The sequence below is a fragment of the Schistocerca serialis genome, chromosome 2, assembly GCF_023864345.2.
Source record: "Schistocerca serialis cubense isolate TAMUIC-IGC-003099 chromosome 2, iqSchSeri2.2, whole genome shotgun sequence".
NCBI lineage: Eukaryota > Metazoa > Arthropoda > Insecta > Orthoptera > Acrididae > Schistocerca > Schistocerca serialis.
The window spans coordinates 502,227,557-502,253,641 of record NC_064639.1 but is presented as its reverse complement, the minus strand read 5'-3'; the positions used below and the strand labels follow the sequence as shown (position 1 = coordinate 502,253,641).

The following is a 26,085-nucleotide window of genomic DNA, read 5'->3' as shown; positions in this document are numbered from 1 at the left end:
TACTACCGCCATCTGCATATGTGCACTTCGCTACGACTTTCGTCACCTCAGCGCATAACATAATGAGTAAATGATGTGGTTTTATAAGTGTGCATGAGTCAGGGCTGAAATGCCCTGGATCTTAACGTCGACAAGTGCAAAGTGAGAAGCAGAATTCCAATATATCACATTAAACAAACATATTTCCACTATATAAACAGAAACAGAAATAAAATCGCTCAAAATCTATGTATTTTGCCATTTTGCTCAAAATTTGAAAATTTGATTTTTTTACAAATTGTAGCGCCCTTGGTGTTGAGTATAGAAAAAACATTTAGTAATCATATTCGTAAAGAATTTCGTGGTCTTTGAAAAGTGAAGCAGACATCAAAGGGCTAGAACTGAATTTTTTTGAAAAAATGAAAGAAGTCCGAAATTTTCGAAGTTTTTGACTATAGCAAGTTTACCCATTATAAATTTTGTTGTCAAAACTTCGTTTTCCAATCTTTCCAACCATACAGACGAGTTAAAAAAGAAAAATTCTTTTACCTGCACCTTTCACTAGGCATATCCTCTATTTCACTGGGCTAGTAAGGTAACTGCTGACAATGAGTAAGAGATCAGGGCTCGAATGTAGGTGCTGTAGAAACTTTCATTTGTCACGATTTATTCGTTAAAACCTAAACTACTAACTGTTACAAACACACCTTTCTCATAAATTTTATTTTATTTATTTATTTTTTTTTTTTATATTCGCACCTTGCAAACATGAGCTTCATTCCATGTTGAACGCCAGAAGGTGAGTATACCAGCTTAAGTCTCGGCAGAGGACTTATCTTTTCGATACTAGCTACGGGGAACTTCAATAAGTAATGCAAAACTTTTCTTTCTCCATCCAAATGCGATATTTGTTGTGGGACATCATGGAATAATCCCGCTCCAGCCTCTTTAGTTACATGAAATTCCGATATGTGGCTGCTCTATACGTAGCCTTCAGAATGGCGTCTGTAACGGAAGTGCGGTCGAAGCAGAGAGCTGTCAATGAGTTTCAGGGGCGCTTGCACAGTGTGTACAGAGACCTGGCACTGAATAAACGCATGGTGAGTCGTTGGGCCAGGCGTTTCTCATCATCGTATCGAGGTCGCCCAAACCTGTCGGATCCGCCGCGTGTCGGCTGGCCGCACACTGCTGTGACTCTTGCAGTGTTGGAACGTGCGGACACTCTCATTCTAGATGTTCGACGGATCAAAAACACTTCGCTGCTCAATTGGAGTCTCTGCTGGTAGTGTTGACACTCGTCCACCAGCTGGGGAACTCAGTGGTGTGTGCCTGCCGAGTTCCTCGTCACCTAACAGAAGACCACGCAAAGAGCAACGAAGGGTCATCTGTGTGGAACTGCTTGCGCGTTACGGGGCTGATTGTGACAAGGCGTCACACACATCTGCGCAGTCCAGAGGAGCTCACAAAATATTCCTCCTCATGCACTGTGCAGACCAGATTTTGCACCTTCCGAGGTCTATGTGTTTGGCCCAATGAAGGGTGCATTCTGTGGGAAGCAATACGTGGATGATGTTGAGGTTACTGACACAACAAGACGTCGGCTCCGTCGTCGACCAGTAGAGTGGTAACATACGGGCATACAAGCCCTCCCCGTAAGGTGGCGCAAGGCCGTCGCATTGGACGGAGATTATGCTGAAAAATAGGGTTTTGTGGTAAAAGAGTGGGGAATACCACGGTGTACCGGAATCCTGAATAAAGCCGTCCTGCTGTCAGAAAAAACAGTGTTGCATTACTTACTGAACGCTCCTAGTACAAGAAACAAAGGAGTCTAAGCTAGTGCCGCAGCCTGGAGCGTTATACACTGAGTATGTACCTGCAGCGGAGGCGGTGGGGCGGTGCGGCGGCCTGCAGACGGCGCCGAGGGCAGCGGCGGCTGCGGAGGCGGCTGCGCTTTGGGGGGCCTGCCGCCGGCGCCGGCGCCCGTCACCGCTCTCAGCGTGCGCCGGCCTCCGTCGGGCACCTCCTGCCTGCAACCGTAACGCACACACCACTGCCAGCGATCTTTAATATTCGACAAAGCGAACCGCAGACCAGAGCGTACCCAGAAGTAACTCGCAAACACAAGCACACAGCAATCAGTCGCAATCCCATTAGTTTTTCTTACTCTCGTATATCTAGTTTTCACCGGTTCCCGTGAGATCACCGAAGTTAAGCGCTGTCGGGCGTGGCCGGCACTTGGATGGGTGACCATCCAGCCGCCATGCGCTGTTGCCATTTTTCGGGGTGCACTCAGCCTCGTGATGCCAATTGAGGAGCTACTCGACCGAATAGTAGCGGCTCCGGTCAAAGAAAACCATCATAACGACCGGGAGAGTGGTGTGCTGACCACACGCCCCTCCTATCCGCATCAGCAACTGAGGATGACACGGCGGTCGGATGGTCCCGTTAGGCCCCTTGTGGCCTGAAGACGGAGTGCTTTGTATATCTAGTTTTCGACTACAAATAGCCGTCTTCAGCGCATTTGAGTTACAATATAACGAACTCGCGGCATTACATCTCACCTAAACATCTTACTGTCACCACATGCAGAAGGAAACTGAGTAATAAAAACTAATCGGAATGAGACTGATTGCTGTGTGCCTCTTCTACCTTATAGTGTACGGTCACTGTGCGCAACAGTTCCTTATAGAATCAAAATTGGAAGTAACTCAGTCACGTGAATAAAGCCGACGGCGCGCGGACCGTGCTGTCGAACGACAACGTTGAGCGTGCCGAGGTCAGCGTGCTGAACGTTCAGAAACGATGCGACTTATGCATACTGTACGTGGGCCCTAACTTGGTACACGCGATCGCAGCGCGCTCCAGCGGGAGTTGTTGATTGTATCTGGCTTGTAAATCACCCTGTTTAAGAAATGGACGGGCGTAAAACTTCCATATTAGCTCTATTAAGACGTACTTTTCTCCCTAGTCCATATGCTGGTCAGGTTGTTATGTCTGTAGTATACATAAATACAAACTTCAGTATCCCTGAAAATATTGTAACGCAAAAAGGAACGTAACGTGCCCAGTCAGTAAGGACATCGGCTTATAAAAATTCCATTACAAATAGTGCGATACAAATTTACAATAGTTTTCCACATAAGGTAAAAAATATTTCATCATTTGCACTTTTTAATAAAACCTAAGGTAATTCTTACTCGGTCACTGTTTCTAATTAGAAGTAAAAATCTCCGCATGTGAATTACAAAACTTAAAAGGAAAAAGGGCAAAATATCTTACTACAAGTACTGCAAGGTGTCCTGTAGATTACGCCAATCGAACAAACTCACCCCTCCAAAACGGCGCCCTTATATTTACATATCACTGAACATTACAGTACATATTTATAATAAACTAATGAGAACGTATCAGAAGCTATTAAAAAGGCGAAGGTTATAAGAAATAATTTTGGGGTGCAGTGGGGCGTGAACCACCAACATTTCAAAATTTCGCTGCAAAATTGTGACGCTACCAATAGCGCCATCATGACCACCACAAGCGTTGTAAGACCAGATGTAGCTTGTTACCACGTCCTGAAAGCATTAATTGAAGCTATATTACTAACTGAAATTTAATTATAACAAACTGCACGAATATGACGTTTCTCGTCATGTTATTATAACGAATCATACAATTAACGAAGGGTTTTCGAAAGCTACCCAGTCTTTTGAAGCTCAGAAACGGCATATGTACTACGGCTTTCAACTGGAAGCCAATATGGCGTCTCACAATTCTGCACCGAAGGCGGATGGCATGCATGTGACGTAGGGTGGGTTTTGCTGTCTCACTGGGAAGAGGAGATTAGTGTTTAACGTCCCGTCGACAACGAGGTCATTAGAGACGGAGCACAAGCTCGGATTAGGGGCGGACGGGGAAGGAAATCGGCCGCGCCATTTCAAAGGAACCATCCCGACATTTTCCTGAAGTGATCTAGGGAAATCACGGAAAGCCTAAATCAGGATGGCCGCACGCGGGATTGAACCGTCGTCCTTCCGAATGCGAGTCCAGTGTGCTAACCACAGCGCCACCTCGCTCGGTGCCTTCTCGCTGGTTAACGTTCAACCTCACGTTCAGAATATCTGACAGGATAGATATTGCTCTGCACGTTCTGAAAGACTTCCCAACGTGCTGTTCCACGCTATGACGTCAGAAACTCGGCACGCTCAACGTTCGAATGCACATTCCGCGCAACGACGGAATAAGTACAGAACAGCGCACGTTGTCACCTCGCTGTCCTGGCACTGAAGGCGATAACGTCATTAAAATTACTGACGACGAAAAGTAGAAATGAGTCACAGTGCAGACACAAAAGGGTAACGGACCGTGCAAGCAAAACGTTCAAGGTGACTACGTCGGTGCTGCGCAAATTACGGGTCGAGGCACACGATGCTGAACGGAGCGGAATTCGGGTGCATTGTCAAATGAGACTACATGATCTTAGTTTCCTGCGGATACTGTTCTGTCGGGTCATGGTCAGCAGGGTGCATCACACTATGCAACTTAAATGGCGCAACCAATAGAAATGCACTCCAACGTTGAAGCACGCAGGACACTACGATTCTTTTGGGTAAAACATCTAAATTGCACACAGATTCACCGTGAAATTCTGCAGGTATCTGAACCAAATGCAATGTTGAATCCAGTCGTAGTAAAATGATGCCAACATTTAAAGAAGGTCGCAAAGACGTCCGTGATGCTGATCTTGGACCACGTGATTTCCATCTTTTCTCCAAGTTGAAATAACATCTGAGGTCAAAGAGATTTTCTTGCCATCAGGACGTTCATAGAGCGGTTCACGAATGGCTTCGTGAACGACGAGCGGATACCTATTGTCGAGGAACTGAATCATTAGTACAATGATCTGATTGCTGTTTACAGGCACTTGGTGACTACTTTGAAATATATTGTCAAGTATCTGAGTCCCTTAAAGTATAGTGCAATATTCAATAAAAGTTACTTGGCCTGCGATAATGAGTCAAACTCAATTTTGAGTTACATTTTTATTAAAGCCATGATTACGTGAATGGTACACAGTACTTGTTTTTGAACAGTTCTGAAGAGAGGAAGTCGATTACCGAAGGAAATATATAGGGAGCGATTTAACGCAACGAAAAAAGTTACAAGAATGTCAACCATGTTGCTTACTATCCCCCTGAGAATTAAACAATATTTTCTTGATACATTTATTTTGCTTCTGGACAAAAAGTTATTTCGGTTGGTGAAGATTAATCAGATACTCTGAATAAATGAAGCGGTGAAAAATGTCGAAGCTCAATGACGCTGTTAGCGAATGATGCTGTTGTATACAGTGAGCCGGCCAGAGTGGCCGAACGGTTCTAGGCACTACAGTCTGGAACCATGTGATCGCTACGGTCGCAGGTTCGAATCCTGCCTCGGGCATGGATATGTGTGATGTCCTGAGGTTGGTTAGGTTTAACTAGTTCTAAGTTCTAGGGGACTGATGACCTCAGAAGTTAAGTCCTATAGTGCTCAGAGCCATTTTTTTGTTTACAGTGAAATGGCATCGCTAGGAAATTGTAACCAAAGCAGGAAGACTCGCAAAGGATCGATGCTAGTTGCGGAAATTGCCAGTTGACCCTCGACATACATAAAAGTAAAGTATTGCTCATAAATAGGCGGAAACATCCGTTACTATCTGATTTCACTTTCACTGGAGACTGTGGCATCAGTTAAATATCTCGAAAAATTTGGACGTAGCGATTTATTATTAATTTTTTATTTATTTATTGTTCCGTGGGACCAAATTAAGGAGAAGTCTCCATGGTCATGGAACGAGTCAATACATGAAATTATAACACGATAGTAGAAACAGATAAAATGAAATATAAGTAACATATTCAAGCAACAATTCGTAAGTTTAAATAAGGAAAATCAACAATGTAACACTTGAATTTGCTTAATTTTTCAGCTCTCCCAGGAGCTCCTCGACAGAATAGAAGGAGTGAGCCATGAGGAAACTCTTCAGTTTAGACTTAAAAGTGTTTGGGCTACTGCTGAGATTTTTGAGTTCTTGTGGTAGCTTATTGAAAATGGATGCAGCAGAATACTGCACTCCTTTCTGCACAAGAGTCAAGGAAGTGCATACCACACGCAGATTTGATTTCTGCCTAGTATTAACTGAGTGAAAGTTGCTAACTCTTGGGAATAAGCTAATATTGCTAACAACAAATGACATTAAAGAAAATATATACTGTGAGGGCAATGTCAGAATTCCCTGTCTATTAAACAGGGGTCGACAAGAGGTTCTCGAACTTACACCACACATAGCTCGAACAGCCCGTTTTTGAGCCAAAAATATCCTTTTCGAATCAGAAGAATTACCCCAAAAAATAATACCATATGACATAAGAGTATGAAAATATGCGAAGTAGACTACTTTTCGTGTTGAACTGTCACTTATTTCAGATACTGTTCTAATGGTAAATGAAGCAGCATTTGGTTTCTGAACAAGATCCTGAACATGGGCTTTCCACAACAGCTTACTATCTATCCGAACGCCTAGGAACTTTAACTGTTCCGTCTCGCTTATAATATGCCCATTCTGTCTGATCAAAATTTCTGTTCTTGTGGAAGTGTGAGTTAGAAACTGTAAAAACTGAATCTTACTGTGATTTAGTATCAAAATATTTTCCACAAGCCACGAACTTATTTCATGAACTACATTATTTGATACTGTTTCAATATTACACACACGATCCTTCACTACCAAGCTGGTGTCATTAGAAAACAGAAATATTTTTGAATCACCTGTAATACTAGAAGGCATATCATTTATATAAATAAGAAACAGCAGTGGCCCCAGCACCGACCCTTGGGGAACGCCCCACGTAACAGTGCCCCATTGGGACTGAACATCACTACCACTCTCAATATTGCGGAGAATTACCTTCTGCTTTCTGTTTTTAAATTAAGAGGCGAACCAATTGTAAGCTACTCCCCTTACTTCATAATGGTCCAACTTCTGCAGTAATATTTTGTGGTCAACACATTCAAAAGCCTTCGTTAAATCAAAGAAAACACCTAGCGTTCGCAACCATTTATTTAATCCGTCCAAAACCTCACAGAGAAAGTAGAATATAGCATTTCCAGTTGTTAAACTATTTCTAAAACCAAACTGTACATTTGACAGCAAATTATGTGAATTTAAATGCTCCACTAACCTTGTATATACAACCTTCTCGATAACTTTAGCAAACACCGATGGCATAGAAATAGGTCTATAATTGTCAACATTATCCCTGTCTCCCTTTTTATAAATGGCTTCACTACCGAGTACTTTAATCGGTCAGGAAACCGACCACTCCTAAAGGAAAAGTTACAGATATGGCTAAGTACTGGGCTAACACACATAGAACAATACTTCAGTATTCTGCTAGATACCCCGTCATGTCCATGAGAGTTCTTGGTCTTTAGTGATTTAATTATTAACTCAATCTCCCTCTTGTCAGTATCATGGAGGAGCATTTCAGGTAACAGTCTCGGAACACTTTTTTCTACGAGCGCTATATGATTCCCTGTTGGGACTAGGTTTCTATTTAGTTCACCTGCTACATTCAGAAAGTGATTATTAAATACTGTACATATATGCAACGTATCAGTAACACGGACATTCCCACTACGCACTGATTCTATATCCTCGACCTGTCTCTGCAGACCAGCCACTTCCTTTACGACTGACCATATGGTTTTAATTTTATCCTGTGACTTAGCTATTCTATCTGCATACCACATACTTTTTGCCTTCGTAATAACTTTTCTAAGCACCTTACAATACTGTTTGTAATGGGCTGCTGCATTTGGATTTTGACTGTTTCTAACGTTTTGGTATAATTGCCACTTTGTTCTACAGGATATTCTTATCCCTCTAGTCAGCCACCCAGGCTGCCTGTTTGTGCTAGTAGGCCTACCCTGTTTTGAACGTTCTAACGGAAGCAACTTTCAAAGAGCACGAGAAAAGTCTTGAGGAAAGCATTATATTTATCGTCTACTGTATCCGCCCTATAAACATCTTCCCACTCTTGTTCCTTGATAAGGTTCACAAAGTTCTCTACAGCAACTGGATCAGCTTTCCTAAAAAGTTGATAACTATATTTAACATGTGTTGCAGCACAAAAATGTTTTAGAGTTGCATAAAAGTAAATGTAGGAGAGGGGGATACGAGACGTATACCATACTAAAGGGAAGAATTAACAAGACGTCAGTCCACCGACAAAGAAAGTAACTTACAAAACTTTCATTCGTACGAGAATTACATGAAAATTTGGATACTTTTTTCCCGATACTGTAGCAACACTTTTATTTAAATGAAAGTATGCGAAATCCGTTACTAGAGTTAGTTATTAATGTATTACTATCCTGTATCAGATTAACTCCTCCATGTAGATTTGAACATCATTTTTTCTGCAAAAGCAACGCTTGAAATAACGGGCGCAAGGAGCGCGTGTTGCTCGACAGGTTTCCTCGCATTGTTGGAAGACCTCGGCTGACTCATGTAAACCACTACAAGCGGAGACGGCACTTCTAATGGATGTACGGCCAAACATGGACACCGGTTTCCTGCACTTTCTTCAAAGTACAGCAAAACCGCATAGTGCAAAACCTTGTAAAATTTCCCCTTTTGCTCCTCTTTTATTGTACCATGAAGATACTCAAATATACAAAGCCATTTCCGGTTTTATACGGGTTCATGGCGTTGTGCATTACAATGTGGTTTACTGTTGAGATTCCTCGAGCGAACGTTTCTAGAAGTCGACGAACTTTTGGCTTACCCTACGCATCTCTCACCAAAAGACGATGACAGTGAAAATAAAAGAGTCGAACTCACAGGGAGGCTTAAGGACAGGTGACGGTGACAAACGAAGTACCCTCTGTATGCAGAATATAGCAGTAAATGTAATTATACCGACGGTAAATCGACGGGATAGCGCAGCGCGTTAACGTGCCGCTTCCAGGATACGGGCATGGAATCCGATGGGGCTTTAAAGCACTGTACGCGCATCGGCATCGGCACATGGTGTTGTCGCCTCCGGCGAATGTGAGAGCGACTGAGTCTTGTGGAACCGTGGGGGAGCTGTTCACACGTGGAGTTGACGCCGCGGGACTGGCACAGTGTCACCTTGTTCGGTAGCAGCATTTATAGTAGATGTTCACGCCATGTGCGTGTGAAGTGGAGTTGGAGGTATACCTGGCGTTAAAACTGGGCACTGATAGGAATGTGTTACGCTTGCCGCCTGGATAATTCTCACTCGAGATTACGAGTGTGCGCGCTCTTGAATGGACTGCCAGGTGTCAAACGTCAACGGGCGCAATGTATACAGCTCGTGTCATCTGGTAATTCGGCCGAATGTCACCGTACTGCTTGTGGATTTTTATTGTGGCAAGGGAAGGACATAGCAAACGAATAAGCGGTGAGCGTTACAGTTAATACGCAAACATTTGTCAGCTTTGCTATTAATGTACAACAGTTTCAGGGTGTTTGAGGACACGCTGTTCAAGTCTGTGCTACACTCCATGCCCAGACGATTCCCCGAGTTTTGCATTTTGGTTTTGGCATTGCGCTGTTAAGTTTTAAGTACTAATGTTGATGTTTATTGGTCTAGACATTGTAAAAAAAAATAAACATATACACTGAAGAGCCAAAGGCCGGCCGGTGTGGCCGTGCGGTTCTAGGCGCTTCAGTTTGGGATCGCGTGACCGCTACGGTCACAGGTTCGAATCCTGCCTCGGGCATGGATGTGTGTGATGTCCTTAGGTTAGTTAGGTTTAAGTAGTTCTAAGTTCTAGGGGACTGATGACCTCAGACGTTGAGTCCCATAGTGCTCAGAGCCATTTGAACCATTTTTTGAAGAGCCAAAGAAACAGGTTCACCTTTCTAATATTGTGTCGGGCCCCCGCGACCACGCAGAAGTGCCGTTACGCGACGTGGCATGGACTAGACTAATGTCTGAAGTAGTGCTAGAGGGAACTGACACCATGAATCCTGCAGGGTTGTCCATAAATCCGTAAGAGTACGAGGGGTGAAGATCTCTTCTGAACAGCATGTTGCAAAACATTCCAGATATGCTCAATAACGCTTCTGTCTGGGGAGTTTGGTGGCCAGCAGAAGTGTTTAAACTCAGAAGAGTGTTCCTGGGGCCACTCTGTAGCAATTCTGGACGTATGGAATGTCTGCATTGTCCTGCCGGAATTGCCCAAATCCGTCGGAATGCACAATGGGCATGAACGGATGCATGGATTCATGAGGTTCTCTCCATACCCGTACACGACCATCCGCTCGATACAATTTGAAACGAGACTCGTCCGACCAGGCAATATGTTCCAGTCATCAACAGTCCAATGTCGGTGTTGACGGGCCCAAGGGAGGCGTAAAGCTTTCTGTCTGCTCCGAAAGTTCATATCTACGCTGTTTCGTTGAATAGTTCGCAAGCTGACACTTGCTGATTGTACAGCATTGAAATCTGCAGCAGTTTGCGAAAGGATTGCACTTTTGTCACATTGAACGATTCTCTTCAGTCGTCGTTGGTCTCGTTCTTGCAGGATCTTTTTCCGGCCGCAGCGGTGTCGGAGATTTGATGTTTTACCGGATTATTGATATTCACGGTACACTCGTAAACCGATCGTGCGAGAAAATCCCCAGTTCATCGCTAGCTCGGAGATGCTGTGTCCCATCGATCTTGGGCCGACTGAACACCACGTTCAAACTTACTTAAATCTTGATACACTGCCTTTGTAGCAGCAGTAACCAATCGGTGCCAGACACTTGTTTTCTTATATAGGCGTTGCCGAACGCAGCGCCGTATTTTGCCTGTCTACGTATCTCTCTGTATTTGAATATGCATTCCTATACCAGTTCCTGTGGCGCTTCAGTGTATGACTCTTGCCTTGCTAAGTATTTCTCCTTGTTGCTCTTAGAGAGAGAGAGAGAGAGAGAGAGAGAGAGAGAGAGAGAGAGAGCGATTTTGACTGCACTGCGATTCATGTCAAACAAGGTGCTTTTGAAATAAGGTTCTAGTAAAGTTGTTTTAATCTTTTAATGTCTGAAATTTGTTCAAGCATTGGTACAATATTGTTATTTAAGTCATAGTTACGAGTTGTATTTTATTCAATGGGGGCCCAGATTTTAAGATTTGCTTTAGTTCCGTTACTTGGTTTTCAGATCACATTACGCAACGAAGTTTCTCGTTCCTTTGGAGTGTAAAGCATATAGTGGCCTGTTTAACTTTAAGACATTTTTTTTTTTTTTTTTTTTTTTACAAGTGCTTTACACTACTGATGAGTGTGATTCGCTATGTATTGTAATTAACCTGTTTGAGAACGCCTACTGCAATCTAGGAGGCCGGATTCGGCATTATTTTTTTGCTGGTACGAGTCGTTGGGTTCCACAAAGGAACTGTATTTAATTTAATGTTTGCATTGTACATGTTTAAAGGAAGATAATTCTTTCCCTTGGCGGACTTTAATGTTACTTTTAATTTTTTGAAGATGGCCATCGTCCAGAGATCCGTTTGGTTCCACAAAGGTGATGTATTTAATTTAATGTTTGCATTCTACTTGTTTAAAGGAAAATAACTGTTTCCCTTGGCGGCCGTTAATGTTGTTTTTAATTGTTTGAAGATGGCTATCGTCCAGAGACGCGGTGCCACAACAAAATCGGCAACGCAACGCGAGTTGCTGCCACAGGCATTAGCGAGGGCTCGCTGCAATCTGCAGCAACCAATAGAAGGCACCCCTGAAGACAATGCCTCCTCTCTCAGCACAGCAGCGCGCTCAGTGTAGTGTCGAGCATGCGATGACAGAATTGAGGCGGACGCCCTGAAATCTTTCTCAAAGGATTTTACAGGAACTATTCGGTAAAAAAATTCATTTTTGTTTCACGTACAGCTTTATATGTCATATTTATGACGACGTGCCCATTATTTCGTTAATGGTCAAAGCTATTGTGAAGTTTCCATTTAAGTAAGGCACTGCTCGAAATTCGAAAAAGATTGCAATGAAAAATAGGGGTCGCTATGATTTTGCGTTTGGTGTATATTGTATAATATATTGCTGTGTATGTAATTTAGCTAAGATACTTAATTTTTCATTAGATTTGGATGGAGGTCTCTGTCACCAATCTCGAGACAACTGATCTGATGCAGGACACTAATTTGAAATGGCGCGCGCCAGCGATAAACGAGAACGAAATATCTACAATATTCTTGATATTTCATAAACATAGACATGAGAATGAGATTCTGGCAAATAATACCATGCAAAGAGGAGAGTACTTTGCCATACGGTTATTATGTGACACTTTGTTATCTATTGTGTTAATCAGCGAACTACGACTTTTTGATTTTTAAGAACCATCGATAGCTGGTGAAACGAGAAATTCTATGGGTTTTGGAACAACATAAGCGAAAACATTACACATGTATTTTTGTACTGAGGATGCGCTTCTTCATTAGCTATTGAACTTACTTTTCCTCAGTCCTTTACATAATAAACTTAATAAACTACTGTTTCAGAATTCTCTCGCAACTACATCTACACAAGATGTTGTTGAGGTGACATTGTGTAAACTCTATTGTGCTTTGGCAAAAGAAGCAAATTTTAACATAGCAATAAGAGAAATGTACTTTTACCCAAAATTTGCCATTCATGGGGTTTCTTCGAAAGCGAAAATAAATTGCTGCTTTTGTTGCTTTTCAGTGTAATTCGTTTTACGTACTAGCAGATAACATAAAAAGCAGATGTGACAGCAGATTTTTTTTTTGGATGGTCACCAAGCAAAAGTGGATGTGGAAGGGCTCCGCTTAATATCTACTAAAAATATGAGTGCAGGCTTCACTTCAGGATGGCACTTTCCCCTCAAGCGCTCGGCATTTCCCTACAGCGTCTGCCTCCAGCCCCCATCACTACTGCTCTCCCCACGTGTGCCCTGCCAATTGCACATCTACCAACGACGGTGTTTTGCGCGCATGCTGTAAATATTCCACGCTCTCACGTGGTAAAGGATTGTATCAAGTAAAGTTACTCTCTCATTCAAGTAATAAAGTGAACTGATATTTCATCTGTTGTAGTTAAAAATGAACGTCCCCCAGAACGCTCAAAAGAACCAACAGTTGTGGACAGACTATTGTAGTTTTGTCTGGTCACAAGATCAGAGTTATTCGATAAAATAAAATTTTGTAAAAGACTGTCTGTGTTTATTTCTCTGTGTGTGCGTCTAGCTCCTTCCACCTCCGAAATCACGGTTGTATCTTGTGGTAATTTTGAGACAGCACAGTTTTTAGACGGTTTGCTACATCCAATTAAGTGAATACAGGGCTGGTATCCACGTCCCGCATCAGATGCACGTCGCGCACGTCCTTGGAAAACGTATTCACGTTTGTAAACAGACTTACTCTGCGTGCACTGACACTGCCTCGACGCATACAACAATGCCGACCCCGTAGGGGGGAGAGTACAAGGCAGAAAGAGAAGAAAGAAGGCAGCGCTACTGACTGTGCGTCCCCGGGCGGCGAGGCGTCGTGCCTGTGTCCGGCGGCGGCGGCGGCGGCGGCGGGCCCCGCGGGCAGCCAGTCGACGCGCAGCCCCACGCAGGCGGCGAGGCGGCGCCGCGCCAGCGCCGCGCTCCGGTGGCTGTCGTACTGCACCACCAGCGACGCGCCGCGCGGCTCCACGCCCACCACGCCGTCCGTCATCCGCTGCAGATCCTGCAACCACCAACGCTGTTAAGACCCTGGCATCTGCGGTACACATCGGCTCACTGTTGCTTTCCGTTTAGTTGCGAATCGATTCTTTTCTTTCTTTCGCGAAACGGTATCGGTCAGATCGTTACGTATCTTTTTGTGAGGTGGCATATAACACTACTGGCCATTAAAATTGCTACACCAAGAAGAAATGCAGATGATAAACGGGTATTCATTGCACAAATATATGATACTAGAACTGACATGTGATTACATTTTCACGCAATTAGATCCTGAGAAATCAGTACCCAGAACAACCACCTGTGGCCGTAATAACGGCCTTGATGCGCCTGGGCATTGAGTCAAACAGAGCTTGGATGGCGTGTACAGGTACAGCTGCCCATGCAGCTTCAACACGATACCACATTTCATCAAGAGTAGTGACTGGCTTATTGTGACGAGCCAGTTGCTCGGCCACTTTTGACCAGACGTTTTCAGTTGGTGAGACATCTGGAGAATCTGCTGGCCAGGGCAGCCGTCGAACATTTTCTGTATCTAGAAAGGCCCGTACAGGACCTGTAACATGCGGTCGTGCATAATCTTGCTGAAATGTAGGGTTTCGCAGGGATCGAATGAAGGGTAGAGCCACAGGTAGTAACACATCTGAAATGTAACGTCCACTGTTCAAATGGCACCCCATACCATCACGCCGGGTGATACGCCAGTATGGCGATGACGAATACACGCTTCCATATGCGTTCACCGTGATGTCGCCAAACACGGATGCGACCATCATGATGCTGCTATCAGAACCTGGATTCATCCGAAAAAATGACGTTTTGCCATTCGTGCACCCAGGTTCGTCGTTGAGTACACCATCGCAGGCGCTCCTGTCTGTGATGCAGCGTCAAGGGTAACCGCAGCCATGGTCTCCGAGCTGATAGTCCATGCTGCTGCAAACGTCGTCGAACTGTTCGTGCAGATGGTTGTTGTCTTGCAAACGTCCCCATCTGTCGACTCAGGGATCGAGACGTGGCTGCACGATCCATTACAGCCATGAGGATAAGATGCCTGTAATCTCGACTGCTAGTGATACGAGGCCGTTGGGATCCAGCAAGGCGTTCCGTATTACCCTCCTGAACCCATCGATTCCATATTCTGCCATCAGTCATTGGATCTCGACCAACGCGAGCAGCAATGTCGCAATACGATAAACCGCAATCGCGATAGGCTACAATCCTACCTTTATCAAAGTCGGAAACGTGATTGTACGCATTTCTCCTCCTTACACGAGGCATCACAACAACGTTTCACCAGGCAACGCCGGTCAACTGCTGTTTGTATATGAGAAATCGTTTAGACGTTCCTCATGTCAGCACGTTGTAGGTGTCGCCACCGGCGCCAACCTTGTGTGAATGCTCTGAAAAGCTAATCATTTGCATATCACAGCAACTTCTCTCTGTCGGTTAAATTTCGCGTCTGTAGCACCTCATCTTCGTGGTGTAGCAACTTTAATGGCCAGTAGCGTAGTTTGTTCATTTGTATCTCGTATAGGCACATTTGACAAGGTTTACAAATACGTGTGGTTCTGTGGCAGTGTTTCCTAAGATTGGAGTATTAGACGCAGAGGAGTAAAATGAAACTTTCAACTGTGTTTCAGTCACTAAACTAAATTATTTTTAAAATATTGTCGCTGTTACCATTGTTTCGAAAGAATGTAATATGTGTATATGTTTGTTTTGAAATACTACCATTAACGTGTGATACAACGTAGTGGAAGTTAAGAGTTTGTGAAACGAGTATACGTATAAACACTCAGATAGTTGCAGAGATATAAATTTGCATTGTCTGCTTAGATAGAGTTGTTATCAAGCCAAACGTTGGTTTGAATACCACAGCGGTTTACTGCGGTGGGTCCTTTTGGAGGTGGTGTACCCTTCCTTCTTCACATGTTTGAACAGGCTTACTCATTCAGATATGAAGGGCTTATTTCAATAGTGGTACAAGTCCATTTTTGTTCACTTTGAGATACAGAGTCCTAAAGTTAAATGAGCGCTGAAAAATCTGCAGTTGAGATGCCAGAAATATTCAAGCATATGGCTTCTTCCTAGAAATGAACCTTTCTTTCTGTTTGTTTGTTTGGATCATTAATTTCAGAAGCATTATAGGCAGAAGAGTGGAGGTTATCGACTTGTACCACTATTGAAATAAGCCCTTCATATATCGGCACCTTCAGTTTAACGCGGACTCCTAACTACGATGTAGCTTGGTATTTTGCCCATCTACAAATATTGCCACTGTCGGATGCGAAAGATATGAAAAGTGGAAAAAAAGCCAGCCGAAGTGGTCGTGCGGTTAAAGGCGCTGCAGTCTGGAACCGCCAGACCGCTACGGTCGCAGGTTCGAATCCTGCCTCGGGCATGGATGTTTGTGATGTCCTTAGGTTAGTTAGGTTTAACTAGTTCTAAGTACTAGGGGACTAATAACCTCAGCAGTTGAGTCCCATAGTGCTCAGAGCCATTTGAACCATTTTTGTGGAAAAAAAATTAGGACCGATATGGAATCGAACCCCAGCCCTTTGATTCTTTAGTCTAGCATGCAATCATTTTTGTAATAGTCTTTTATGATGTGAAGTGCAATGAATTTCAACTGAACCACCGATACATAACTCCAGTTGAAAATTGGCGGCGAAATGTGAATTTATATGTGTTTACTATTTCTGTTCATTAACGCACGAGAAGCTGTGATAATTTCACCACACGTTCTATAGCTATAAATTTAGTATGAACTGTTCAGGCCTACAGATCATTTCTGTAAAAGATGTTCAGTCATTATTCGCTGCTTTCGAACGCCACATACTTAACTGTTTACTGCAAATACACTGCCTGGCCAAAAAGCACCTACAAGACATGGTCGACAAGAGTACGTTATTGTCGTCCATGTTTGGCGTTGTTACCAGTCTTGCTAGAGAATACTAGATGTTGAATGATCACTGTGATGGACACGGGGAAGCCGCGTACTCAAATGAGACAGCGTTATCAGCGCTGGACAGAGTAAGGCTCCTCATTGGGAGTCTCCATTTGACCGGCTCATCGGATCGTGCAATATTCTGGTTTGTGGCGCTGTCGGATGTGACAGTGACCTTATGCTGAGTGGCATGAAAACTTGATGGCAAGCATGCTCGTCAAGGTTTCGGGCGACTACGTCTTATCATCAAACACTTTATAACCTCTTCGCATACACGAGTGCCATCTGAGAACAAATGATGGACTCCCAGCAACATTTTGAGTCATCCAGCGTCATTGGTCGGAGACTAGTAGCAGCTGGACTAGGAAATCACCGTCCCACGATAGGGTGCCCTTAACACAACAGAAACGGCTGCGCTTGGAGTGGTGCTGTGACCAGCAAGTAGGAACTGCTGATGAACGGTGTCGTATTGTGTTTCAACAATGGATCACGGTTCTGCCCTACACAAGATGACCATTGTCGGTGAGTATGTCGGCGACTTGGGAATGACAGTATCTGGGTGCCATTTTTCAACAGGACAAAGCTCACTCACACACGTCATGTGACTTTCTGAACTGTCTTCTGACGTTGAGGAACTCCCGTGGCCAGCAAGATCCCTCTATCTGTCCCCGTTTGAACATCAACTCCGTCCAAATGCCAGCACCCAGGTTATCAACGACCAGTTACAACAAGTATGGGGCAACTTGCCTCAGGAGAGGCTACACTGACTTCATGGCAAAGTGACCAACGGAATCAGTGCACGTATCCAGGACAGGAGTTCTTACTGCCATTTTCTTCGTTAGTTTGACTCGACTTTTTAATCACTGCAATAATGTCACACACGCTCTCAACCTGTGTAATTTCATTTGACTTCCTCCTGCTCTTCTGGGCGCTTCATTTTTTTTTCAGTCACTGTATATACACAGTATCAGTGAAACTAATGACCACAACCTCATCTTTAAGTATTGTTTTTCTGCGATATGATCTTTAGCATTAATATAGACAACATGGCCACATGATGCGTATTATCTTATTTACTGTGACCAGTTTCAGTTGTCAGACATGAAGTTTCTCAGATTTCTTATAACGTATTGCCAGTATGGAAATGAATGTCTGAGGACGCTCGCATTTAACAAGCGTAACAAGTCGTAATAAATCAAATAACACACGACTTGTGAGTGTGTTCTGTATGTTAATTACAATGCTCAGTTCTCTACTGTAACTAAAATGGTCATTGTGTTCCTTGCAAGCAAAACTTGTGTATGCTGAGTTATCTTTTACATTTAAGTCTATGAAAAGAACCCACTGATGGTGTATCTAGCCTGAAGCACTTGTACGTAGAGGAGTTAAAGAAGAATTTTACCCAGGGTGATATCTCTCAAAAATAACTGGCATGTATTTATATTCAGTTTTGGAGAAAATAAAGCATTATGAAATTGTTCAGGTAATTTTTCTGTTGCTTATGGCTGCATCACATTTATATGCTATTTGTAGCCAAGCATTTTATATCTGACATTTGTAGTTTCTTGTATCGATACCACCCTACTGGAGTCTTTAGACTGACAGTGGAATTTCAAGTGGCCACTAGTGGTAGTGCGGGGTCTTGTGGGCCCAATGGTCCACGCCCGTTGAGCCACGCCTCCAACGGATACAGACTATGAGCGCCCTCTGCCGCCGCGATATATGATGGCTGGCGGTAGCAACCAGCCCCACTTGCACTTGGAGCCGCTTCCCTACGACATCGATATTCGTGCTTAATTCAGAGAGTATTGCCTTTGTTCACATGGAGAGCTGGACCCCATTTCTTGCTGCATTATTTGTAATGTGTGTTCACACACTTGGAGAAATACAAGTTAACAAAACATTCAGTTTACTGTGTTAACTTGTTCGCTAATCGTGTTTGGTTCTGTCCAGCTTTCCTACGACGACAGTTATCGCATCATTCTGTAGCCCACTTCTCTGTACTGTTGTGTAAAAAATCGTACACAACAACAGTATAACGTCGTACTGTATTGGAGCTGAATAGGCCGCTTCAAAAGTGTCGTACAGTCAGTGAAAAATGACTATTACTCAAACTGCTCAACTGATGCGTTTCGGGTTTATTCCCATCATCAGATATCCAACTGCACAGAGGTTCACAAGATACGAGAGTTACTAGATTTATATGTAACAGAAGCTGACAGAGTAACTATATTATTTTGGACTTGTTCTTGGCACAAGAGGTAGTGAAACCGGTCACTTTGAAGTCGAGACAGAAAAACAATTTCTATACTACTAATTGTAATCCGTCTGATTTTCAGCTGTACATGAACTGTTCTTGAAAACCATCCAACAGCCAAGATCGCACAAAATATTTCTTTATCCAAGACAACTGGTTTTAACAGACTATGCTGTCATCTTCAAGTCTTAAAATCTTTTTTGTTGCAACATATGTTGATTTTACGCTGACCTCATTCACAAGATGTCAAGTGGATGGAAATAGCACATTATTTCGCGGTGCCTCCCTCCCGCCCTCGGCGGTGTGCTTGTGGCCGCAAACGCGATAGGTGCACAAGCGCACCGCCCAGAGTGGATTTTTATCCACTACACATCTTGTGCGTGAGATCAGCGTAAAACGAACATGTTTTACAAAGAAAAGACTTTAAGGCCTGAAGATGACAGCATAGTCTGTTGAAACCGGTTATCTTAAAGAAATAATTTATGCCATCTTGGCTGTTGAATGGCTTTTAACAATTGAACAGATCCTTCAGTTCTCTCAAAATGAGAAAATTCAAACACCAACTGTTGGCACAAGCAGGATGCTTAGGCAGAGGACTGAGAGCTGTGGCAGGTACTGCACTGACCTCTGCGAGGAGATCGCACGAGAGCTGCGGCACGCTGGTGGTGCCCGGCGCTGGCTGCGACGTCACCAGCAGGCGGCTGTTGTCGGCGGCGGGCAGCACGGCGACGCGCCTGCCGGGCCGCACCTCCCGCCCGTGCAGCAGCCGCGCTGCGCGCTCCGCCTCCTGCACAGTGGACAGCTAACTGCTGCAGTCTGTGTGTACCGTCCTCAACGTAAAACAGTCCGCCGTTTGTGTCAGTATTGCAGAGAACGAGTGACCATCCGGCTAACACTCTGATAATTTTTTCAACAACTTTAGCAGTAATGAAGATGTTGTGAGACTAAAATAGCCTAGATTTATTGCGTAAGACTGGAACTGGACAACTAGCACGTGTCGCTCATGTGCACCCAGTCTGATAACGGTTAGCTCGTCTCATTTGGTTGTTGATGTTTTCGCTGACGTTGTAAAAGTTCAGGAGGCACGGAATGATCGTTATCATTAACATATTAGTAGTTATAAAACTTGGAAATTAAAAAAACAGTAAGAGTAATAAAGTAACCAAAAATTTAAGAAAGGAATAGGAGCACAAAAAATATTTGAAAATACAAAAAGAGCCACAGAACAGAATAACTTAAAAGTTACACAATTACAACAGGTGTGAGGAGTAAAACAGATGTTTTGTCACTACAATAGTAGAGTAGGGGACACTCAAACAAAACTTTAAAAGGTGCTTGGCATCATACATCTATAAGGGGCGATCAAAAAGTTTCCGTTTAAGCGTCGTACAGTCCAAAATCGGAATGCCAATCAGACAAAATCGTCGTGAGCATTGAGACATTCATCCCACAGACGCACTGGTTCCTGATACACGTTTGGTAACACACCGTATCCTGCAGCGTGAAAGAAGTCTGAAAATGTCTGCTACACACCCTTGTCTGACTGGAATCGTCGACCCATCACAGTGTTTTCTAAGAGATTGAATGCGTGATAACCGCACGAGGAGAGATCAGGACTATAAGGCAGGTGCTCGAGTGTCTCCCACTCAAGTTGGCGTAATTTCAGTGTTAGAACATTTGAGATATGAGGATGTGCGTCATCATAATGTAGCAGCATCCCTTGCTGCACCATTCCACAACAAGGGTTTTCGACAGTCTCCGATCGATGTCTACCGGTATTTATTTGTCCTTCGGCAAGAAAAGAAAGAATACCTCGACGCGCAAGTCGCCGAAGTGACGTCAAATCGAAAGACTTGCACCAGGCGAGCGGTCTCCCCGACGGGAGGCCCTCGTCACACGGCATTATTATTATTATTATAAAAGAATACTAGCACGTCGGTCGTTTTTGGAAGCATTTGGTAATAGCATCACCGTAGTTCAAGTGCTCGCGCTTACCGCACACACGTCGGAAAGACACGAATGCCACACTAATCCCTTACCGTCATGTAGACGGTGCTTATATATCCACACCGGAGTTGCACAAAGTTAAAAATGTTCACAAGTGTGTGAATTCCTAAGGGACTAAACTGCTGAGGTCATCGGTTCCTAGACTTACACACTACTTAAACCAACTTATGCGAAGAACAACACACACACACGCCCCTGCCCGAGGGAGGACTCGAACCTCCGGCGGGACGGGCCGCACAATCCGTGACATGGCGCCTCAAACCACGCGGCCACTGAGTGCGGCGCACTGTGTTACGTATACGCTGCAGCTAAGCCCTCAAACGGAAACTTTTTAAATGACCCTTAAAATTTCTTGTTTTATAGCCATAGATCATTTCCGCTGAATGCCAACCAATAGAAATGATATTCAGAAATCGTCTATGAACAAGACAGCCATTTGGGTCCCGAAGTGCTGAACTGTGAGATTTAGTGAAGGCCACAGGTCAGTAATTACCCAGGTGTTGGAGCCGCATACGTCTCTGGATATTGAGAAACCCATAAATTGTTTAGAATTACAGGAATACAAGTGTGATTACACTGGAAGTCATGTTTACAAAATTTCGATTTTATCTTTGCACCAATAAGCACTCAATAAAGTAAGTGGAGAACTTTCCCTTAATGGCACTGTATCACTCTAAAAGCGACTTGCATTATTTTTATGTTATCATGTTATGACGGTCATAAGAGTACGTCACGTGGAAACTGTCTTTGACGCCCAAAATATAATTTTCAAGCATTTAGGAACGTACTGACGTACATACCGTGAGGGACTTTCAAAATATGGAGCAATAGAGCAAATAACTACTGACTGCAACTTCCACAATAATTTTTACTGTAAATTTCTTAAATAATGCTGTCAGTTTGATGTTATTAGAATTGGCGCCACAAAAAATTGCATTTGTTATTGCCGCTTTAAATTAACATATGGTCAAGGTGGCTTATTAAACCCAGTTTTATGAACGAGTTCTTCCATCAATACTGTGTAAACCAGAGAAAATAAACTTTACTATAGTCTCATTAAAATTGCTCGACAGCTGAGGCTATAATGTCGAGATGTAGCACATTGGTGAAGTTACAGTCTGCCGTCCAGAAGGCAAAACAATCAAAACTGTAACCGAGTGGCGGATAACCGATGAAAACGAGAAGTTACAAATCGCTTTTAATACTGAAACAAATTTTTCTGTCTTGAGTTTGCTTGTAGATGTCGGCTTTCAAGTCCGTGAACAAAGTCAGTATGATAAATAGTTTTGTCGCATGTTGCTGACTGCCATTTTCTCCAATACATTGCCATTCAAGAGGTTGTTGTTTGGTTAGGACACAAGTGTAAATTCAGTGCTACAAAACGCTTCGTCTGTTGCAGTTCAGTCATTGGTCACTTTAAAGTCGGCTGTAAACAGAGAATCTCGGACTCCCACCAAACCTGACGGCAACCGCTTCCAATATATATATATATATATATAAAAAAGCACTTCTGCACTTGGCGACGGACCCGCCGTGTTTGCATGTCGTCTTTAACCAAGCGGTAGCCAAAGTGACAACACTGTAGAGGCAAGTAGTACACAACTGTCAAGTAAGTTTAATCGGACTGAAGCATTTCGTGCTTTATGAGTTTAGTAATCTACAACAGTGCAAGTCCCCGTCCACATGAAGTAGGCAAGTGATAGTCGTATGACGCAAGAACAGCACGAGTGTACTCTCACAGGAGAAGAAATCCGTACTAAATGGCAATGTGCTACTGGGAGAAATGTTAGTAGAATTCGATACGGCCTGGTAATTGTTATTCTGGGAGTTCTCACAGGTTTATTTCCAGCACTTACTGGTAAATACGTGGTTTCACGAGGAGTCTGTCGCTCTTAGGCCAGCGTATGAGGCTTCCATCACAAACCACTCACAAACCACTAAGATTAAAGAAAGTGTGACCCGTCACGTCCCAGATGGACAAAGCTCATAGCGGAAGCCAGCTTTGGCGTCGTCCACAATAGCTGCAACAACGAGCACAAGTCGTGGCCAAGAATTTTATGTTACAAAGCCATTGTTGTCCCCCTGTTTGGACGCGTCACTGTCTGGTGGCACACAGCAGCGGTGCTCACTACTGATGTTATAGGCAGTTAATTTACAAATGTAATTTGGATTACTCTGTCTCAGTTGCCGCAGTAAGTCAATAATAATCCGGTCCTTTCCAGCAGCCGGAGTAACAGTTCGCTGCATCAAGTTGGCCCGTACCTACATCCAGCAAGAGAAGCAGCGGTGGCGCGAGCAGCGAGCACGTACCTCTGGACTGGTGTACATGGCGAAGGCGTAGCCGCGGTTGCGGCCGCTGAAGTCCATCATGAGGCGCAGCTGGTAGAGGCGGCCCGCGGCGCTGAGCAGCGGCACCAGCACGTCCTCGTAGCAGCTGCGCGGCAGCCGCCCCACGAACACCTCGCACTCCGTGCCCGGCGCCGGGCCCCTCCAGCCTGGCGGCGGCCCGTACCGCCGCTGTCCGTTCTCCTGCGAACGCGTCCAGAGGCCGCTCAGCACAAACGAGCATCCACACACTACACTAGGGCAGGTGTTCCCAAACTTTTCCTCTGACGGAACGCTCTGAGAATACTGGTACTCTGACGGAATATCTTATTTACTTTGAAGACGGATATATTAAAAAAAATGAGAAACACTTGTATGTATGGTGATTACTCCAATGTTACATCATAACCAATAACAGAGGAATCACAATAACTTTTTTAAAATAATAATTAGTATCATCAAAATCTCGAAAAAAAAAAACGACGTGTTCCTCGTAACAGGTTTGGGAAATCCTTCAGTATATAAGCACCCATTACACTCACGTACATGCCGATTCGACATTTTTCCATATATGTTGTATGTTAACCGGGTACCTAGAAACGACGGAGAGGGTCCCTCCCCGCCGCAACCCCACGACGACTACCGCAGTCCACTTCACCCCTCCGCCGCCCCACACCGAACCCAAGGTTATTGTGCAGTTCCGCTCCCGGTGGACCCCACCAGGGAACGTCTCACACCAGACGAGTGTAACCCCTGTGTTTGAGTAGTAGAGTAGTGGTGGTGTACGCGTACATGGAGAACTTGTTTGCGCAGCAATCGCCGAAATAGTGTAACTGAGGCGGAATAAGGGGAGCCAGCGCGCATTCGCCGAGGCAGATGAAAAACCGCCTTAAAAACCATCCACAGACTGGCCGGTTCACCGGACCTCGACACAAATCCGCCGGGCGGATTCGTGCCGGGGACCAGGCGCTCATCCCGCCCGGAAAGCCGTGTGTTAGACCGCACGGCCAACCGGGCGGGCTTTTTCGATATAAGTGACATATAATTTGCCAACCACCAGCCCCCAGACATAAATTGCCTTTCCTTTGGCTCTTGATAAGCTCTTTAAAAATAAATAAAATCTAGTGATCGTAGAAATGGATTGTTTTTCCTTTTAAAATACTTCCTACGTAGACATTCCTGTGGAACAGAAATGAATCCTGAAACTTATTTCTGCGCTAAATATTAAAACTGAGAGCGATTCGTTTATATTTAAAGTAATTCATGAGTTTCTTAAAAACTTTTATTGACAAAAATTGTTATTCTACAGACTGGCCCAATAAATGTATACTTCTCTGATTGTCCATAACTTCCAAATTAACCGAGGGAAATGTCGAATTATCGATAGTTAAACAGTTTATTGTTCTGGCGGTCGCCATATACACATTTTGTTGTTTTGTTACGTGATAGTCGCCACGTAAGTGATGCTTTGCTTTGTTTTGATTCAAGTGAGTCAACAAGGTCGCTGAAAGGCTGATATGCGACTAAAGTTTCAAACAGAGCCACCGACACGTATGCAACTGGGGGCATTCGGGACAAATTTGAAGTCGATGGCTATTTCACATATGTACACGACGATCCGGACGACCTGTTGTAGTGAGAAGTGCGGCGAACTTCCATGCTATATTACACCAATTCGTTCGCTGACCAACAGAAGTCTCAGAGAGTGTGGCCACGAAACCAGGGTTAGTCACTCAAGTCTTCAGCGAATTTTGAAGACTGAGTAGCTTAAGCGTTACATCCTAAGACTGCTACACGCACTGATCGAGGATGACCCAGATCGTAGTATGAAGTACTGCGAGTGGTTAATGGCATCGTGCACAACAATGAAATGTTTGGAGAGATGATTGTGTGATCTCATTAGACGCAATTTAAACTAAACGCTACAACAAATCGCCACAATGGCATGTTACTTGGCCGCCGCAAATTCTCACGTCCATGGGCAAAGCTGTGAATTTATCGGTAGTAAATGTTGGTTGTAGGTTGGTTCAAATGGCTCTGAGCACTTCTGAGCACTATGGGACTTAACATCTGTGGTCATCAGTCCCCTAGACTTAGAAGTACTTAAACCTAACCAACCTAAGGACATCACACACATCCATGCCCGAGGCAGGATTCGAACCTGCGGCCGTAGCAGCAGCGCGGTCCCTGACTGAAGCGCCTAGAACCGCTCGTCCACAACGGCCGGCATATGCATTATCGCCTGTGTGTGTAGATATTAATGGTGACCACTTCGAACAAGTGCACTGATTTAATAACTTGAAAGTTACGCTACACTTGCGCAGAAAATGAGATGTTTTCATCAGTTAATTCTGGAATTATGAGGAATTAACAGGGTGTATACGCGAATAAGGAAAAATCCTTTTTCCGGGATTTTCCAGTTAAAAAATATACTTTTTGCCCGGTTAAGCGACAGTGTACTTTCTCTCGGAACTGTAAACTTACCAGTCCTTTGAATGCTTAAGGTTTTATACACCGACGTAAAACTTCCCGGCACTTCCGAGAGAAAAAGAAAAAAAAAAGAAGCCTGGATGCGCTTTTGTAAGCCAATCATGGCTCATGTCACGTGATCTCGCCAGCCGATGACACCAAATGTTCAGAGCACAGGACACGTGACGTGTCAGCCGACAACTACCGCACGAAATTTACTAAACAACTTCCACGCACAAACAACTCTAAAAAACAAAGTAAAATTTTCATTCACTCTATTAATTTCGTTGAGTGTTCCAGTGCCCTTTGAATTTTTTGTTATAGCTTAGAAATTGTGTGAAGTTTTGG

The 26,085-nt window shown here is 44.0% G+C and overlaps 1 protein-coding gene across 1 annotated transcript in view; it reads right to left on the bottom strand.

The window, feature by feature from the left end:
* Window positions 1-1,812: 1,812 nt before the first annotated feature.
* LOC126456147 (probable RNA-binding protein 46) overlaps window positions 1,813-26,085 on the bottom strand; it is a 63,246-nt gene continuing 38,973 nt past the window's right edge. Inside the window, exons 2-6 of the mRNA XM_050091901.1 lie at window positions 23,254-23,472; window positions 19,562-19,723; window positions 13,525-13,736; window positions 1,941-2,006; window positions 1,813-1,825 (exon numbers count right to left, since the gene is read on the bottom strand). Of these exons, the coding sequence (XP_049947858.1) occupies window positions 1,813-1,825; window positions 1,941-2,006; window positions 13,525-13,736; window positions 19,562-19,723; window positions 23,254-23,472 (672 nt within the window). The remainder of the gene's footprint in view (window positions 1,826-1,940; window positions 2,007-13,524; window positions 13,737-19,561; window positions 19,724-23,253; window positions 23,473-26,085) is intronic.